Below are 20,610 nucleotides of genomic sequence, written 5' to 3'. Positions count from 1 at the left end.
GCATCATCCTCGAATGAGCAGAATGTTAGATTCTCTCAAGTCTTTCTAAATAATTAATAAATAAATAAAATTATTTAATTAAAAACTATGCAATGACAAAAAAAGTGACAGTCAAAGATGCTATCAACACTACACAACCCATTAAATTTCCAATATGACCAAAGACTAGTTTAATTTCAGAAAAGGAGAAGAAAAAAGTCCCCATCATCTCCTTAATTTCTATGTTAAAAACTCAGGAACATGTAAAAGAGTTCTCACAGATACACACTTGATCACATTTTAATTCTTAAGTTTCCACAGTTTTTGGGGGATGGAGAACCAAAGAAGATGCCTGCTTGATGAGCTTAATAGAGCTCAAGGGTTGGCAAGGCAGCTCCAAGCCAGTCTTGGCCACCCTTCTACAATTCCGGTATGCAAAAATTTAGCACAAGAGATTTTATCATGCATTGAAAAAGCTGTTTGTTTAGCAAAACCAAGCCCTTTGGAGGATTATGAGATTTCAGAGCAAGGAACAAAGGAACAAAAGAGAAGAGATTTAACAAAGAGAAGGTACCAAGACATGTTAGATTATTATCTTATAATATATATATATATATAGATAGATAGATAGATATTATGTTAGATTTATTTATGCATGAGAAGGCACCAAAGGAACATAAGATAAGATGTTTGTAAAGTGTATATATTTTATGGATCTTGTCTGTCGTAACCTGTAAGTTCAGTTTCTATATATGGTTTGATTATATATATATATATATATATATATATATATATTAATTCATGTAGGAAGGCATCGCCTACATGGACAAAGCTAGTGAAAGTAAGTGAAGGGCAAGGGAGTGAAGAGGATGGTTATCAATGGAGAAAATATGGAGAGAAGGAAATCCTTAGAGCCAAACATCCAAGGTCAAGCAATGCTTTTCTATGACTTATTTTGTCCATAAACTTTTTTCCATTGATTCAATATTTGCTCTATTGATATGGATGGGTGACTATTGTTTATTTTTCTCCCTCAATTCAAAAAATATTAATTTTGGTCATTTAATTGAATGGACTATTTTCAGTTTTAATATTTGTTGGATCATTAGCTATTGCAGTCATACAACAAACGCTGAGGTGTTAGTTTATTGTTAACATGATTTTAGGTCAATATGAAGAAGTAATTTGCAATAGTTCCCCATCAATGTAAATTTTTGTTTTTGATAAATGTGGATAATTAAGCTAGCAACCGTCATTCATTTCAATTATTATTGCATTGAAAGGGAGTCGATTGAATCTTTGATTTTACACTAGGAGAGAAATAAACTACTACTTTTCTATTGTAGAGGTGATAGATAAACGTAAACCGACACTTTCCTGCATAGAGGTTAATCAGGGTGATAAACAGACATATTTTGAAATATACAATTCTGATTCAATAAAGGTCTATTATGACATACTCATGTTTTTTGTCTGCAGAAGTTACTATAGATGCACTCACCGTGGCAGTTCCGGATGCCTAGCGACAAAACAAGTACAGAAAACAGATGAGGACCCCTCAGTTCTTCGCATCACATACTATGGAGTCCACTCATGCACCCATCAAAGACCTACTGAAGTTCAAATTTCATGCATGAAAAAAGAAGAAGAAGAAGAAGAAGAAGAAGAAGAAGAAGAAGAACAGCTACAGCACAAAGGGCTGAAACAAGACAATCATAATAATGAACAACAACAGCAAATACAACTCAACATCCAAAGTTTTCTCACTAGTGCAAACAAACCAGGAGATGAGGCTAGTTCATCTTTCTCTTTCAACTTCGATCCTGCCCTCGGTAGCTCATCTTCTACCACTTTTCCACAAACTTCATCGCTGTCAAAGAAGCCTGAGCTAGGAGATTACATGCCTGAAATGCTTGACATGGATTTCATGGCTGACACCAATTTCTCATTTGTAGATACTTCCAACTTCTTTTCCGATGATGATAAGAGGAATTAGATTAGTTTGTTTTTCACTATATAATGTATCTTTTGTTGCTATGTATTTTTGGCTTGGGTACGTATGCGTTAAAAACCAAAGAGATCATGATTTATGTCTGCAGGAAGAATCTATTAGAATAAACTAAATAAGCTTTTGAATTGTATAAAGAAATTGGGATTTGAGAAGTGGATAACTGCTTATTGGATTTACTAGGAGAAAGATATTGAATTTGTAATAGGTTTCATTGAAATTGGGATATGAGAAGTGGATAACTGGTAATAAATTTTCAAACAAGAAAATTATTCCATTGAGGGAGAAAAACATCTTGAAAATATCAAAATAATACTATTATATATATATATATATATATATATATATATATTTTTTTTCTCACATGAGTCTATACATAATTGGCCTCATGTTATATATAATTTTTTTTTAGCAAAAATGACAAGTATCATCTAAAAAACAGTTAAATAAATAAATAAATATAGTGATGCGTCAGTGTGACACTGGCAATAATTCTAAAATTTTTTATTTTTATAAATTTCCTCTCATAACATATGAAGTAATTAATTTAGGGTATTATCAACATAATAACAATAAACCAATACCAAAGTAAAATATCAATTTCACTACCTTAATAATTGAAAAGGCAAATTTCCTTCGCTATCTAGATTTTAGAACAACCCTAAAATCATCACAATCTCCATTCATCATTGTCCCTGTAATAAATTTTCAAACAAGAAAATTATTCCATTGAGGGAGAAAAACATCTTGAAAATATCAAAATAATACTAATATATATATATATATATATATATATATATATATATATATATATATATATATATATATATATATATATATATATATATATTTTCCTCACATGAATCTATACATAATTGGCCTCATGTTATATATATAATAGCAAAAAAATGACAAGTATCATCTAAAAACAGTTAAATAAATAAATATAGTGATGCGTCGAGTGTGACACTGGCTTAATGAATTCTAAATATTTTATAAATTTCCTCTCATAACATGTGAAGTAATTAATTTCAGGTATTATCAACCAAACAAATAATAATAATAAATCAATACCAAAGTAAAATATCAATTTCACTACCTTAATAAGCTGAAAAAGGCAAATTTCCTTCGATTATCTAGATTCTAGAACAACCCTAAAATCATCACAATCTCCATTCATCATTGTCCTTTAGCACCACGGAGAGCGGCTCAGGGTTAGTTCAACCCAGAATTTAATATTTTTCAAATAAATAAATGTTTTTAAAATTAAAAAAATAAGTAAAAAATAATTTAAAAAATAAGTATTTAAAAAAATACAAAATTACATATTGCAAACTCATATTGCCTTTATAAGACCACAAAGTGTCAACTCTACATTAAATTGAATTTTTCAAAGTACAAATATACAAAGATACATCCATACAACAAATATTCAAAAATAAATAATTAAATAAAATATAAATATACAACAACAACAATAAAAAATGAGGAATAAAATAAAATACAAATATATAATATCTTGATTTTTTTTTTTTTAAATGAGTTTAACTTTAATAAAAAATAAAACCAACCCAGTGATGCGGTCCAGCGGTTCACCGATTGAACCAGGTTAAATCGGCGATCCGGTTATTTGGTATTTTATGTGATTAGCCAGGACCGGTTCTGCGGACCGGTTCTTGATTGAGCGGTTGAACCGACCGGTTCCGGTCCGATTTTGTTGATAAATACATCTCATGTGCTGTGAAAGCATGTGTGTGTATATATAAGCACTGCCAGGTTTTGCACGGTCCGCGGCCCAAGAAAAAACCCTGCCTGGCCCAGACCTCATCATTTGAATACCAATTCTTCTTCCCCATCTTGGGTACTATGTCGGGTACTTTTTGAATATCAAATGATAAGCTGATAAGATAAAACCATTTCAAGGCTGGACTTATTCTTAACTATACATCCCTAACCTGAAGATAAAGGCAACTTCGGCTGGGCCGGTCTTTTTCAGTTCTGTGAGGATATCAATTTAGATAGGATTTTTGTTTCATTAGTTGTAAAGAACATTTTTTTACGTGTGTCATGTCTACAATAACATGCTAGCACATTTATAGTCAAAAAAATAAAAACATGCTTGTCATAACACATTTTTCAGTTGTTGTCACGAAAATATTGAAATTTAAATTTGCACAGATAATTGGAGACGTATCTCGAAGCTTGACAACATAAAAGCGAGAGATGTGAAATTCAAAAATAAGTGATTTCTTCTTTACTAATAACATTATGAGTATAACAACAACTGCCCCCAAGTTCAAACAAGAGCAAGAACTGGATGCTTACGAATATATAAGTGGGTGATAATTCCAATCCAAAGAAAACGAACTACGTTGGCATTAATTCCTTTTACACTCATAAAGAATACATTTTTAATTTAATTCGGTAGGTAAAATAAATTAAGTGCAAGTCTTTTATCTTCGTTTAAGTTATTTTGAATTATATTGAGTTGTCTCAAATTATTTATTAAAAATTATTTTTAATTTTTTTAAAATTACTTTTCATTTTAAACCTATTTTATGGTTTTTTTAATTTATTTATTTCAATAACAATACAACAAGGAAGCCTAGATTACTTAGTAAATATATTATTTTTATCCTTCAACCTCAACACATTATGTGACATTAAAACGAAAAAAAAATCTATATGTTTATTGAATATGTAAATTAATTTTCAACTATAAAAATATATAAATAAAACATTTTATATAAATATATGAATAAATATAATTCTTTATGAAAATATATTAATAATTACTAATTTTATTGATACATAAGTAATTTTTTTTAAATAAAAATAGCTAATAGAGAGTTAAAAAATAATAATAATAAATAAATAAATAAAAATCACAACAAATAAGTTTAGGGGTCGTTTGACATTGTTGCCAATTTTATTTTTGTTTTAATTTCATATTTTGGAAACAAAACCAACAAAACATGTTTGGCATCTTATTTTTGTTTTAAAAAATTTCGGCAACAATTCTCGTATTTCCAAAGCAGGAAAACAATATTTTTTTATGTTTTTAAACTTTTTGAAAACATTTTCAAAACTCTTCCTCCCACTATGAAACATTCCCTCTTTTACTCCTCTCTCTCTCTCTCTCCCTTTTAATTTTAAATTTATTTTATTATTTATTATTTCAAAAGATATCAATTTTTTTACAAATTAGTACTAATAATTAACAAAAATATATTTTTAACAAAAATTTTCATAAAAATTTATTATTTGGGCTAGATATTTTACAAGTAAGTTTATATAGTATAAAAAATTATATTTTTATAATGTATTTATGAAAGTTATTGTTTTACCCTTGATTTTTATAATTAGAATAAAACATATAATGTATATATACTATTTTTTTTAAAAATATATATTTTTTTACAAATTAATACTAATAATTTTTAAAAATATATTTTAAGAAAAATATTTATAAAAATTTATTATTTGGCCTTGATATTTTACAAATTAGTTTATATAGTATAAAAAAAGTGGAAATTGTCGACCCTCTAAGTTTGCGATATTCCTAAAAAACAACCTCATTAGTTTTGCGATCCCAAAAAGTCCCTTCCTTTTTAAAACTCATGTTTTTCAAACCCCAAAAGCATGTAACGGATGTCAGCGGAGTGATTTTCAAATTTTATGGACGAAAAATGCCCTTGCGTGGGGAGTCGTAGGGTACTGACCATTTCGGTGGTTTGAGAGGAAATGGGGGTTTTCAGTAAGGTAACGAAGAGCCAATTCTTGGAGCCGTTTTACTTATTTTTTTCTCAACTCGCTTCTTGACTTTTTCCATTTTTGAAGCTATCTCGAAGTTGTCTCTCAGTGCTGACCTCTGTAATTCTGACTTTTTCCCTTTCCACCGGTATCTCGAAGGAGAAGTCCCGCGCAAGTAGTTGGCATTTCATCAGTTTTTAATCTAAGGTATTGAGCATGGTTTTATGTTAACTATTCTGTTACAAAGAAAGATTTTTCGGTTTTGTTTTGTGCTCCTGTTTTTGTTGGAAAATATTGAAGTCTGCAGGGGGATTTCTCGGCTGGGATTTTGTTAGTCTGCAGGGCAATTTCTCGGCTAGGGTTTTGTTTTGTTTTGCATTTTCATCTGTATACACTATCAAAATAGTTTTTTCGATTGTTATGATTTGTGTAATATTTATAATGTATATTTCCCCTTTCATTTGATATGGTTGCAGTTTACAAATGAGGTTTACGTTTAAGAAATGAGATGTTACAGTTTAAATTTTGTTGTCTCTGTTTAAGTATTGTTGTCTCTGTTTAATAAAATAGGTCTCTGTTTAACAATTGATACCTCTGTTTAAGAACTGAAGGTTACCGTTTAAAACCTTATATTTCCGCTTAAACATTGTGAATACTGCATGTTAAATGTGTTGTTATTGTCGTAGGCTTGTGATTATGGCGGTCAGCCTAGTTAATGGGCGATGCTATTTGATACCGGTAGTGGAGACCTTAGCTGAATTGAAAGATAACATGGCCCCTCGACACTGGGAGATCATCCGAACGACACCGTTTGCGGCGTCATTTGAGTGGAAAACTATATACCAAGAGAGGGCCCTTCTTGATTCTCTATTGCAAAAGGTACGATGGCGCTGCAATAAATTCAGGATTGGGGAAAGCCTGCTGAGTTTCAGGCCTCAAGATGTGGCCCTCGTTCTTGGTCTACATTGTGATGACAGCCTTGATCGTGTTTTGAAGAAGAAAACACCGCTCGGCGTTGAAGGGAGGTATTTATCAAAAACCTCACGAGAGCACGGAGATTCCATCAAGAGCACTCTTGTGCGACTTGTTCGACGAGAGGGGAGAAGAAGATAATTTTGTCAAACTCCGATGGTGTACCTCGTAGAGTGCAGATCCTCTTCCCAAATACATCATGCTCGGTTCGAGCTGGATCGTTGATTATGTCGATGATCTACCCGCCATGGGGTGATACGCGTAGGGCGCGAGCGACGCACTAAGTGGCTTATGGAGGACATTCCACAAGCGATAGCTCGAGTGCAGAGATAGATCTTGTAGGGAAGAAGACCAACCGAGGGTATATTAAGGGTTGCTCGGTCGCGCTTAACGTCCGGTTTCTGGTGACCGGAATGGGAAAGAAAGTCCGTTTCGTGCAAGATCCCAAGGATCTTTCGTGCTACGGTGAAAAGTACTTATCGGAAGCAAAGCCACGGTAGAAACCGACTTGTCATCGCTCGAAGGAAAAGAGGTAATAAATCATGGACAATGTTTAACAGAAGTCTTTAATGTTTAAACATATTATTTAGCGATTAACTTTATTATTTACAGTTTAAAATTTATTCATAAAGGTTTGAATATTTTGTTCTCCGTTTAAATATATTCTATAATGTTTAAATATAAAAAAATTACTGTTTAAATATAGTTTTTTTATAGTTTAAAATGAATGATTTGACTTTGTAATTGTTTGGTTTACATATGTTAGTTTCCTGAGCTAGTTCCAGCGAATGCTGAAGAAGAAATATTTATTGGGGCCAATCGACGAATGGATACTATTGCTCCGGAACCACTTGCTTGAAGGCAGGATGAGAGGGCAGTCTCTATCGTGCGCGCTCGACGCCGTTCTCCCTACTTCCCGACCCACCACGCACTACGCATTCCTCGGCCCTGAGAAGCCCTCCCCTACCCCGCCTGATTGCAACAACCCCCTACCATGACAGCGAGCAGTCCCCGATTGTGCATCCCTCGACCATGGCGACTCGACCTTGGCAGCCCCTCCGACCGTCGGCAGCCCCCACCGAGGATATTAGGCGAAGATGTCACTCGCAACTCTTATCGCGAGCATGCGGATATTGATGACCAAGTTTCCTCGGCTTGTCGCTCGTGTTGAAAGCAATCGGAAGGGCGTTCGCGATCATCGCTACTGTTCCTCCAAAGAAATGAAGCACTCGGGACGAACGAGGCGTTGGAATTTGACGATGATGACATCATCGGGTGGCCATTCCAAGACGGCCACATTCAAAGAGACTTGCAAAAAAGAGGAGAACAATATCGCATCGTCTCCACCACCGGTCGACGATGAAACAATAGCAACACCATCGGGTCGATCTTTATGTCATCGAGTCCGTCAGTCGTTGATGACATAGCCATGACGGTGGAGGACATCGTAGATGATGTGACCGTTGCCGCGGTTGAGAAGATCGTTTACTCTCTTGTTAACGAAATCCCCGACCCGGTGGAACCGATTGCCGAGAGTGCGGCATCAAAGATGGACACAATCCCTGAAGAACAAGAACAAGCTAAGGGTATGTCTCCGTTGATCTTTGCTGCGTGGCCACGGTTGAGAAGATCATTGAATCAGTTGCGGTGGCGGTGGCCGTGGCCGGCGATGCCGCATCGAGTCGGACACAATCCCACGACAAGAAGAAGCATGTAAGGGTATGTCGTGGTTGATTCATCATCTTCCCCTGCACCGGCGGACACAATCCCACAACAACAACAACCATGTAAGGATGTGTCTGCGGTTGATGCTGTCACCGTCGTCTCCTCATCGAAGCCAGACACAATCCCATAACAACAACAACCATGTAAGGATGTGTCTGCGGTTTATGTTAGTCGCCAGTCATCCCGCGATCGAGCCGGGACACAATCCCACAACAACAACAACCATGTAAGGATGTGTACTGCGGTTGATCGTCGTCGCCGTCCCGCATCGATGGAAGATGCTGCTGGTGCTAAACACCGTCAAGGCTCAACGACAGTGCCACATGAAGACCTCGACCGAGCAACAATGGGACGAGACGGCTCGGAAAGTCTTTGTTCCGAAGAAGAAAAAATGGGTTGGCCAATTGCGTCTTAACAAATACGAGCAGGAGTTGATGATGATCTTCCTTAACTGCCGTATGGACAGGTAAGTTTAAAGTTTTTATGATAGTATTTAAATGTTTATATATTATCATTTAATTTATCTATTTAACGTTTAATTATTTATAATATCATTTGAAAATTGATAATATCATTTAAATATTTACAATATGGTCTAATTATATCTGTTATCGTTTAACCTTAGCACTGTCGTGTGGAAGAATGACGCTGTTAGCACCACACGGGACAAATTATACACTCTACTTGAGGGGAAGGAGATGGTCACAGATGATGTGATGGACGCTTTCGTATGCATAATACAAAAGTCGCTGAGCAAAGTGCCATGTCCTTACAAGAAGCGCGCCTCCATCAGAAGACCGATGGCGCTGTTTATGGCAAAGCAGGACGACGCACATGAAACCACTATGGCTATGATCGGAGATGCTGTGCGTAACTTGCATGAAGTTCAAATTTTCATCCTTCCGATAATCATGAATGACCACTTCCATGTCGTCGTCCTTGACAATGATAAACAAGAATACATACATTATTCTTCATGCTTGGGGTACGATAAAGACGTGTTGGATACGGTAAGTTCTTTAATTATGTCCGATTAATAGTGTTTGGTATTTAATCGGTATTCCAATCTCAACTTGCATATCTTGACAGCGGAATCTATTCGATAATTGTGTTGATATGGAGTTGGCGAGTCGGCGACCTCAAAGTACCCACTCGTTTACGACATGGAAACCCTACGCCAAAAACAAGGAAGCGTCGATTGCGCCGTCTATGTCATGCTGTTTATCGAGCAATTACTTTTCGATGAGAAGCTACGGCTACCGCAGATAGACGTTCCTTACCTAAGATTAAAGTATGTTTCCCGCATACTTAAGGAGGGAAGGGCAGCCGGTGTCCATGAGAAAGGGGGGTCGTCACAAGCGGGTTAAATTTTGTTTTTGAAGAACAGGAATTGTATATGTCAATGTAAATTTTGTTTTCGAATGTAAACCAGGACAAATGCAATTCATTGTTTTTGTTTTCGAAGAACATAACTTGTATATCTCAATGTAAATTTTGTTTGTTTTCAATTATAAATCAGGTTAATCTCCATTCAGTTTCACTTCATTGTTTAATTTACAGTGTCATTGTTTACCTTTCAGTTTCATTGTTTAAATTTACCAATTATCATTTAAATATCAGTGTGAAATATTTAAAAATTACAGTTTCTCTATTTATAATAACACTGTCTCTGTTTAAATAAATGCGTTGACTGTAAAGAATATGAGTTTATCTATTTAAATATGAAAAGTTGCCACTTAATTCAGATTGTTTCTCTTTAGAAGTCAGCTTATTTACAATGCCTAGTCGGCGATAGTTTCATCGCAAGATCTACGATTGTGACTGGATCCATAGCAGCGGTTGCAATGTAGCTCGCGGACATCAAACGCTTGTGACTCTATCCTCTTTCGTCTAGGACGCCCAGGCTGCCTTCTCGTCACAGGCGGTCGCAAATGAAGCTCACGATTTCCGTCTGAAGGCTTGTCATCGTCGGGTATGGGGAATATAGCTTCCTTATATGCCAGTTTGTAATTGTCGACGGTGAAGTAGCCACTAATAAATCGATGAACGTTGGTGTGCATGTCGCATTATTGCGGCAGCAAAGCGTGTTTGCAAGGGATACCATAAACTTGCCACCTTCGACATGAACAAGTTACGATGGCAAGATCTGCAAATTGTTGCAGTCGGTCGATCACTTCGTAGCGATCATCGACACAGACGACCAACACGAAGATTTCGGCTATCCTCGACAATTATCTCTACCTTGAATGTATGTACGAGCATAAGTAGGTCTCCCATTTGTTCGCTTGCTCACGCGGTTACATAACATGCGCATCAACTTGAACACGGCAAATAAGGTTAATAAAAGATAGTGATGGTTAAATAATTAGTAAATTGGTTTTAAACGAGTAGGGGTACATATTTAAAGGATTAAATTAATATTTAAAAAGTCGAGACAATGTTAATTAAACAAATATGGAAATTTTTAAAGGGTAACACTAAATGTTAAGTGTAAATCAACATTCGCAAACCTTATAGAGTCGACCATTTTCGTCACTGGTAAATGACGAGCTTCTTTGATCCAAGCATTGAACAACTCCGCAACATTTGAATACATCTCACCCCAACGATCACCTCGAGCGAGATAATTCGACCAATGTGCCATATCCGATTTATTAATCAACCGGTGATGAGCTTGGGTGATGTGGCCTGCGGTTCATTCACGGTATCATCGAATTCTTTAGCCGTGGATGCCCACGCAATGCGAAAAGCATATAGACCAGACACTCCTCCCTCAATGCCTTCCCAAGTCTGACATTGGCTTTCATAAAATTGGCCTCTAAATGTCGAAGATAATATGCATGTGGCGAAGAAGGGAAGACTCTCGCAATTGCGTTAACAAGGCCCTTGGACCTATCCGACACGAAGGTAATTATCTCATGATAATCTCCTTCCTCGTATAAAGCATCGCCTAACTTGGATATGAACCAAGTCCAATTGGCGTCGGTCTCGTTGTCGACAATACCGAAGGCGACGTGGAAAAAACCATGATTTTCATCTTTCCCTTGTGGCACCCAGTAGAGTACCCCGATACTTTCCAAGGAGGTGGGTACCATCGAGAAACAGTAGCGGCCTGCAAGCCCTCTTGAATCCCACAATACACGTGCTGAAAGAAAAGAATGCACGTTTAAAACGATCACCGTCTCTTTTCACGATCGCAATGTTGCCGGGGTTTGTCTCAGCCACCTTATCCACATACCAAAGCAACAAATCGTAGTTGGAGATGTCACTGCCGTCGAGGACCACCCAGGCATGCTCTTTTCCCAACCAAGCCTGCTTGTATGGTATGTGGACACTGGACACCATGTTCCCGCAACATGTCCTTCTGAATGTCGATGGCCTTGTACAAGGGCCGGTCCTTGAGCTTTTGAATCACTCGTGCGCTTACCCATTTTTTGGACGCTTTCGGATGTGACGCCGAACCTATTCCACCACCGCAAGTGTGTGACGGGTTTATTGTCTTGATTTTGAAAGTATTATTATTATACTCTTTTGATGCATGAAGACGCCAATGACAACCATCAGCAGCGCATTCCACAGTTACCCGATGTTTTTCGTTCTTTATGAATTTGAAGTCAAAATTCCGTTTGATTGCAAAATTTCAAAGTACGTCCCTGAAATGTTCAACACCGTCAAAACGTTGTCCGATATCCAATGACAGCACTTCAGAATGATTTGACGAGGAAGGAAGACATCCTACACCGTCAGGGTCACCATGGGGTTGAACGGGAGCATTCGCAGAATCTGAATTCCTGCCAACACTTCAGTTAAATGAAAAGATCAATATTTTAAGCAGAGAATAGACTGCTTAAGTGATAAAGTAAACATGTAAACGTTAAATTAAATAGTTAAACAGTGAACAATTAACTTAAATGTATAGTACAAGATTTTAACCAGTGACTGACATACTTAAACAATAATGAACCTATACAACTGGATCAAATAAAAGAGAAGGAACTTACAACGAGAAAAACTCGTTTTCATTAGGATTCGACAATGGCACATTATCTGTCTCGACAACAAAATCAACTACAGCGCATTTGAAGATGGAGTGCACGTGACACATCCGCTGGAAGTCAACATCGTTTTTTATTGGACAAACCATTTTATATCCATCGGGTGTGATAAACTTCACCGTTATAAGGGAAACTTCGAGACCCCATCGCTCACATATCTCAGCTAACACCAACTCCCAAGAAGTCTGAGCCATGAACATTAACACTCTTCCCTCCCCATTGTATCTAGCAATACCACAAAAACTCTCCATAATATATCGGCCGAAAACCAAATCGTTCAAACCAAATGAAAAGAAGAACAAAAAGAAGAAGAAGAAGAAGATGTAAAGAACAAACAGCAATCAGAAAGGCAAACAAAAAAGTGTACAGCTGTATGCATAAAGGTTAGACTAGACGTGATGTGATTAGGCGGTATTTTTCCCTCCATCCCAAGGGAAAAAAGGAAATATATGTCACTGTCGCGAGGAAGCCATATTGTCATCGCTCGAAGGAAAGTTCTCACCTTATCATGAGTCTTTGTTTAAACGTCAAGCTTTTTATGTTTAAACCGATATATATAGTGTTTAAACTAACGGTTAACTGTTTAAATAAATTCTATATCAATTAAATAATATGTAAAACGTTTAAATATAGTGATTTAACTGTTTTAAAATATATGTTATTGTTTAAATTGAATGCTTTCACTGATATCGCGTTGAAGAGTAAATCGATTATTGGTTAACATTTTGTTTTGTTTAAACATCCTGGGTACCTCCTGGGTCACTGTTTAAACATCTTTATGTATTTGCTTAAACACCGTTGTCACTGTATAAAGGGTAAATCGATTATTGTTTAACATTTGTTTTGTTTACAATGCCGTTTTTTGTTTCTCAAATTGTTTTTACTATGTCTGTGTTTAAATTTCACAAGTTATCACAATTTGACACTCAGATAAGTTTGTTTGTTTAAAATATTTAAACGTTTACAATGGAGAATCTGATTAAATATCAGAAGTTCACACTCAAATAAGCTTGTTTCATTTAAAATAAAATATTTACAACATTTACAACGTCTTCTCGGACCTCGGACACTCGCGAGTCGACCCTCGTTCGTCTTTTAAGATTTCGGTTTGACTCACCAAGTATCTGTACATTCGAATGCTCATGGCGGTTGCATAACATGCGCATCAACTTGAACCTGCACAACGTAGAACGCAACACGTTAAAAAAGGTTAAGCAAACACATTCATAAAAACGTCTATTAAACAATGTGTCATGGTTTGACTTAAGCGAAGATCCTGAGAGTTAAACACAGAAAGTAATATTTGTACACTGATGAAACATTCTTAAAGGGTAAGAACAATTCTCAAGTGATAAATATCAACTCCGTCTTAAAGGATGTTTCATGATCTTCCTCCTCTAGAGAATCCTCCGCAATCAGGCAATAAGTGAAAACTTTCTTTTATTACCCAAGTCGAAATGCCCGCTTAATTGCTTGCTCGTCATCCACAGCTGGGGAATCCTCTGCATTTAAGCAATTATGCGGGAATTTCGACTTGGGCAAGAAAAGATAGTTTAACTTGTTGCGTGATTACGGCTGATTGTTCTCAAGATGAGGAGGATCATGAGACATCCTTTAAGATAGAGATGATCTTCAAATTTTCGTCTGACTCCAGCGAATATTATACACAAGAAGAAGATGAGGAGGAGGAGGAGGAGGAGGATGAGGACGATGATGAGTGGTTGTCCATGGGAAGGTTTCTTCCTTGTCATATATGGTGTGAAGTCCACAAGCAGGTTTACGCTTCATATCCGAGAAAAAAGGGAAACACACAGTGGACCGAGATTGACTGATCACAACGAACGGGTGTTCGGATATTTATGTTACCGTGCACAAGAATTAATGCCGTCATTAATTCTTATGCACGGGATACCATAACCTTGCCACCTGCCACCTGCTACCTGCCACCTGCCAACACTTCAATTAAAACGAAAAAGATCAATATTTTACGCAGAGACTTTGAGAATTTACATGTTAATATGAATAGTTAAACAGGTAAAGATAAATTTAAACGGAGACGATAATTAATAAACAAATTTGTAATATATTTAAACAGAGAATAGCAAAGAGTTAAACAGTATTTAAAATATACAACTAGATAACCATAAACGAGAAGAACTACCATAAATGAGAAGAACTTTACAACGAAATGAACTCGTTTTCAGTAGGATTCGACAATGGCACATCATCTGTCTCGACAACAAGATTGACTACAGCTCAATTGAAGATGGAGTGCACTTGACCAATCCGATGGAAATCAACTTCATTTTTTATTGGAGAAACCGATTTATATATTTCGGGTATGATAAACTTCACCCAGACTCGTTTCCTGAAACAGATTTACATCTATCATTACCACAAAAACCCTCCATAATAAACACCCGCAGAATTGTCAAAATGATAGCAACGAAGAGATTCTCACCGTATTACGAAACCGGTAGAACTGAAGTCGAACAAACCAAATAAGGAGAAATGAGGAGAAGAACAAGATGTAATGCAACTTCTAGGCATTGTCTATCAGAAACCAAGCAGAAAACCCTTGAAAAGGTTGGACATGATGTGATTTGGCGCTTTTTTTCCCACCATTTTCAAGGGCAAAAATGAGATTTCACAACATGGACCCATTTGAAGTGAACGGTAGGGGGTAAAAGGGAAGTTAAACACTAACGGAAGGGCTGTCCGGGGTGTGTAAAAGTAGGAGGGGGTTTTTGGGAAGTTTTGAAAATTACGAGGGGTGAACAGTAATTTTCCCTATAAAAAAATAATATTTTATAATGTATTTGTGAAAATTATTGTTTTACCTTTGATTTTTATAAACTAGGATAAAACATATAATATATATATATAATATATATATTAAATTTTTTGAGGCAAACCCCTAAATATTTTTTAGTTTTAAATGGTACAATTTTTATAAGATTTTTTTACCCATACAATACTAGTATATGCTATTAATTTTATTTAACAATACAATCAAGTAAACTGCTATAAAAAAAATAAATTTTTATAAAAAAATTTAAAAATTTGAAATTGAAAAAAAATGATAAAAAAATCATAAGATTATAATAACTTTGTGCTAATCAAACAAATTTTGTTTTTAGGTTTTTTTAAAATACACAACAGTTAGTGTATCCAAACATATTTTTATTTTCAAAAAATTGAAAATAAAACAGAAACAAAACATAAACAAAACAAAAGCGAAACAAAAACAAAAAACAAAAAAACGAAAATAATACCAAACGACCACGGACGTTGCTTTACTATGTTAAAAGATATAGTTGCAACCTTCAATAGCCTAGTCTTAAATGACAGTTTATTCACACAAATAGGATTATTTGATCTAGCCAAATCATGATCGGTCAAAGTATAACTTTTTGTTTTTAATAATTCACTTTTGTAGGTTATGTATAAAAAGTAAGTTTTTTTACTAAATATAGAAAATGAATGGGAAACAACAAATAATTATAAAAATGAAAAAATTAAAAAGTTATGCACAGTAAATTATTGATTAAATAATATTAGATAAATTAGTAATCTCAATTAAATAATATTTTTATCAAGCACTAACTTGGGCCAATATGCTAAAATAATAATTTCTATCCATGCATAAGATAACAATATTTTTTAAAAATCTTTGGGGCCTATTGTCTTGGGGTTTTCACACATGCTCGATAACATGCAGTCCCTTACCGAGAGAAGTTAACCAGAGAGGTCAAGATCAGCCAAAATCCAAGTCGAAGTTAGCTGAGGAGGCTAAGATAAGCTAAAATCCAAGTTCAAAGGAAGTTGGTATTTCGTACGATCATCCCATACGTGTGCGGGAGTCGCACATGATCAAGAATCCTAGCCAGAGTGCCAAGCAAAAACCACACAACAGTGCCGCATGTAGCTAGAGCTTACTAAACAGCGAGCATGGAGAGATGTGTGTGGCCGAAGGACCTTGACCGAGGATGAATGGTCGTGTGATCGAGAGCATAGTCCAAGGGATCCAAGATTGGCTAAGTCTAGCCAATCAACCAGGTCATGCGTAAGAACAGATAGTACCGTCGATCATGGGCCTTATACTGTTGGTCAGGATAATCAGGTGGGTGAGAATGGTTCTCACCCAACCAGGAGCCAAAACAACACATAGGCATGTAGGCGGTACGGTGCGCGCCTTTATCGAGAGACTCAACATAGACAGACAGAGGGCGTGATCGAGATCCAGCCAAGCAGATCTTGGCTGCATGGGATGCAGATCTCACTACAGTCTGTGCTATGGCTGGTGGGGGACAAACTATAGCTAGTAGGAAACCAAGTGGGGAGAACGCAGTTATGACGGGTTCCGGCTAACGTGAATGGCATTGTTTGGTAGACGTTGGAATGGGATCCGGTTCGTTTGCTAGCCTTTGGAGTGGAATTCATGGGAATACATTCGTTGACTAGTGCTTGGATGAAAATCAAGTCTTGGATGCCCCTTGGTGGAATGAGCCTATAAAGAAACCCCTTACCCCTTTGTAACATTATCCAAAAACCCATCCAAGAATCCTTGGGCATTAGAGATAGTTTCTTGTTTCCTTGGATGGAGAGGGTGAGGATCACCTTCACTCTTAGGGAGTTGAGTGAAAGTCTTGGTCGGTGTTGTCTTGGCTCTTGGTGTAACCTTGAGTACATTATTAGAGAGTTTTCCCATTTTCTCTCTAATCTCGGTTCTCTTCTTATTTCCTTGTCTTGTGAATGCTTGTTGTGCGTATCTTGGCTTGTGAGGGTGTGCATGGAAGATTCTCGGGCAAAAGCTGACTTGCGAGGCGCAAGTGCCGCATGAGTTAGAACTCTGAAAGGTAACCCTGGGTCACCTATCAAAATATAAATTAATAATTCATCGAGTACATAGAAAAATACCATAAAAAATCATAACATTGAAGTCTTTTAGACTAATTTTATTTTTAAATTTTACTATTTTTTAAAATACGGACATAAATTTATTTGTTTCTTCATTATTTGTAAACTCAACTCATCCTTGAGTCTATGAATTTGTTTATTCACCAACTTGCTTAAAAGTCATTCTTTTTTTTTTTATTAGATTTTACGATATGGAAGATAATTTGCAATAGATGTTATTGCACATCAATATTCCAAGCCTAATTGATAAAATTAATAGTATTCAATATGTTAATTTTTTTCGGAACTTATTGCTCCTACTTAATTGTATAAAATATAAAATCTTCTTCTAAATCAATAAATATTCATTTATCGATAAATTAATAAATTATTTATTTATAAATAAATAAATTTCTTTATAAAATAATTTTTTAAAAAATATTATTTTTTAGAGGTTTTATGGTACATACATATCAAGGTAGTTAAACCCAACCAAGTCCAGGGGTCAGGGGTCAATGGGTTCGACAGGATCGAACTGGAGTCAATAATAAAATATTAAAAAAATATTATAATAATTAATAATGATAGAAAATAATATAACTTATATGTAATAATTAAAAGCACAATTAATTAAATATAATCTTAAAATTTTTATTTTATATATTTTCTTTGATTTAAAAAATATTTAAAATACAATTAACTTTAATATTTAAAGTTATAGTTTTAATATTTTATACACAATATTTTTTTTGAAAAATAAAATATTAAAAATCCTAATGGGTTTTCTTTGATTTAAAAAATATTTAAAATACAATTACATTTAATATTTAAAGTTTTAGTTTTAATATTTTATATACAATATTTTTTAAAAAAAATAAAATATTAAAAACCCAATGGCCTCTCAACCCTTTTTCTCTCGGGGACTGACAAAAAAAAAAAAAACAAAAAAACACCCCTCCTCTCTCGGGACTAAAAAACAAAAACAAAAAGCACCCCTCCTCTCTCGGGACTCACCAAAGAAGAGAAAAAAATACTCTCTTCATTTCTTCTCGCCTTTCACCGGCCTTCTCTCCTATCTCTGATTTCTTCTCAGCTTCCACAGGCTGTCTTTAACCTCTCGCCACAGCACCGACCGTCTCTCCTTTCTTTCGACGGCATTTTTTTTTTTGAAATTTTAATATTTTTAACCTGGTAGATATGGCCGAGTCAACCGATTTATGGGTTAACTGACCAGGTCATCAGTTTTTTGGCCAGTTTATTTCAACACCAAGTTCAAAAGGGTAACCAGACTAATTTCATGACTGGTTCTTGATTTTTTCGGTCAAACCAGCTAGATCGGTTTGGGTTTTACAATATTAATACATATAAATCATTAATATTTAAATATAAAAATAATAAATATATTGATAATGAATGGAAAAATGGGTGCGAACAAAAATTAGTGGAACGCGATGTGCTGACCATCTATAGGTTCAATCAGGCCTAGATAAGGTGCTTGATAGGCATGATATTTATTTGGCTTCACTTGCTATAATTAAAAGAATCTCACTATTTTGCATGTGATTAACCTATGCAAGAATCATATTTATACATCAATAATATATTCTTTAAATTAAAAATTACCAAATTAATGGGATTTTTAATAATTAAATTGATTTTTCAATAGAAAAAATTTCTTCATGATTGTTTTCTTTGTGTCATTAGTAACTCTTATTTATCTATTGTTTGCCTTTTACTTAGCCTTATTTTTAGTGGGTTTTGTGGTCTTCTCTGACTTTTAATATAAATTTTCCTATTATATTATGTTTGTTTATAATCACATTCTTTGAATTTAACAAAGTTAAAATTTATTTAATTTTACATAAATAAAGAAATAAATCAAGGACTATATATATTTGATTGCATAAAATTAAATAGTTGAAAATTTTGATGATTTATCACACAACATGTACCAGGCATCCCATCCTTGATGGAATTAGTTGAGGTTTTAAGCAATTGCAAATTGCATTGGAGAATGATGGATTAGGTTTGGATGAGTATTTAGTGAATTCTGGTATTTTGGGTTAATACAATGGCACTGTAGGTTGAGACATGGCCATCTAATTTTTCTTTTTTCATTTTTTTGTTAAATAATAAGAAAAATTGAAGTTTTCAGTTATGTTATTTAACCAAGTGCTAATAGCTTTTTGAAATGTAGCTGCCGGGCAATAATTTTGTCTGGGTAGTAAACTATACTCATATTTCAAAACGGACACCGCATTTCAATTTGTTTCTTTTCAGATACTACACTTTGAATTCTGTTCATTGGGAGGATACCCACGCGTTTCCGATGGGAATAAGTTGACGTAGACGCCGGATTAACGACGTGGCGAGTGTTTTGACAAGTCATTTGCTGACGTGGACCTCTAGTTATTATTTTTTAATACACGTCACCAAACATAAGCCACATCATTTAAGAAAAAGGGCCACGTCATCATCACCCTCTTCATCCCTCTTCTCCCGAGCTGGAATTCCTCTTCTTCTTCGTCTTCTTCATCTTCTTCTTCTGCTGCTGTTGCAGCTTCTACTATTGCTCTTCTCCTTCGTCTTCTTCTTCTTTTTCTTCTTCTCCTGTCCTTCTTCATCTTTTCCCCCGAACCAGGTGTTTGCCATTAAATTAGAAATACATTAACAAAAAAATCGATTGGAAAATCCTAATTCAACAAGAAAAAAGTCATCAAAATAGATGAAAATCCAAAAAACAAAGAAACAAAAAGGCAAACAAGTTGTTTGGATTGAATAAAATCAAATGACATCCATTTTCTGTTAAAAAAAAAAATCAATTTCTTAGCCTTCGTTTATGTTTCCCCGCATTCGAAACACACTGTGAGGCAATTTTAAGCAACGAACATCATAGATGCAAATTCACACAAACATTCAAATGATTCCAATAAACCCCGGGAGCTTGTGCAATTAGCCGTAAATAACATTAAAACCTGGCAATAAACATCATAGATGCAAATCCTCACAAACATAACTGTGATTCCAATAAACCCTGGTAGCCTGTGCAATTTGCCGAAAATAACATTAATTAAAGGCAGCAAAAACATGCACAATCAAATCTTGCATGTTCTAAAGTGCTATGAAGCACCACAAAATTTACACAGTTTATAAACATCACAACATTTACATAGTTTCTAAAATTTACATAGTTAGTATGTTTCCTACACTTAAAAGCCC

The 20,610-nt window shown here is 35.1% G+C and overlaps 1 protein-coding gene across 1 annotated transcript; it reads left to right on the top strand.

Annotated features, from left to right (window-relative positions):
• The first annotated feature begins 238 nt into the window (after positions 1-238).
• On the top strand, positions 239-1,975 carry LOC120257296 (probable WRKY transcription factor 30). The gene is made up of 3 exons (XM_039264796.1): positions 239-549; positions 787-906; positions 1,459-1,975. The coding sequence occupies exons 1-3, from the start codon at positions 311-313 to the stop codon at positions 1,973-1,975; spliced, it is 876 nt and encodes a 291-aa protein (XP_039120730.1). The 5' UTR covers positions 239-310.
• Positions 1,976-20,610: the final 18,635 nt, after the last annotated feature.

Source organism: Dioscorea cayenensis, unplaced genomic scaffold (assembly GCF_009730915.1).
Source record: "Dioscorea cayenensis subsp. rotundata cultivar TDr96_F1 unplaced genomic scaffold, TDr96_F1_v2_PseudoChromosome.rev07_lg8_w22 25.fasta BLBR01001996.1, whole genome shotgun sequence".
Taxonomy (NCBI): domain Eukaryota; kingdom Viridiplantae; phylum Streptophyta; class Magnoliopsida; order Dioscoreales; family Dioscoreaceae; genus Dioscorea; species Dioscorea cayenensis.
This window is presented reverse-complemented; position numbering and strand designations above follow the sequence as displayed.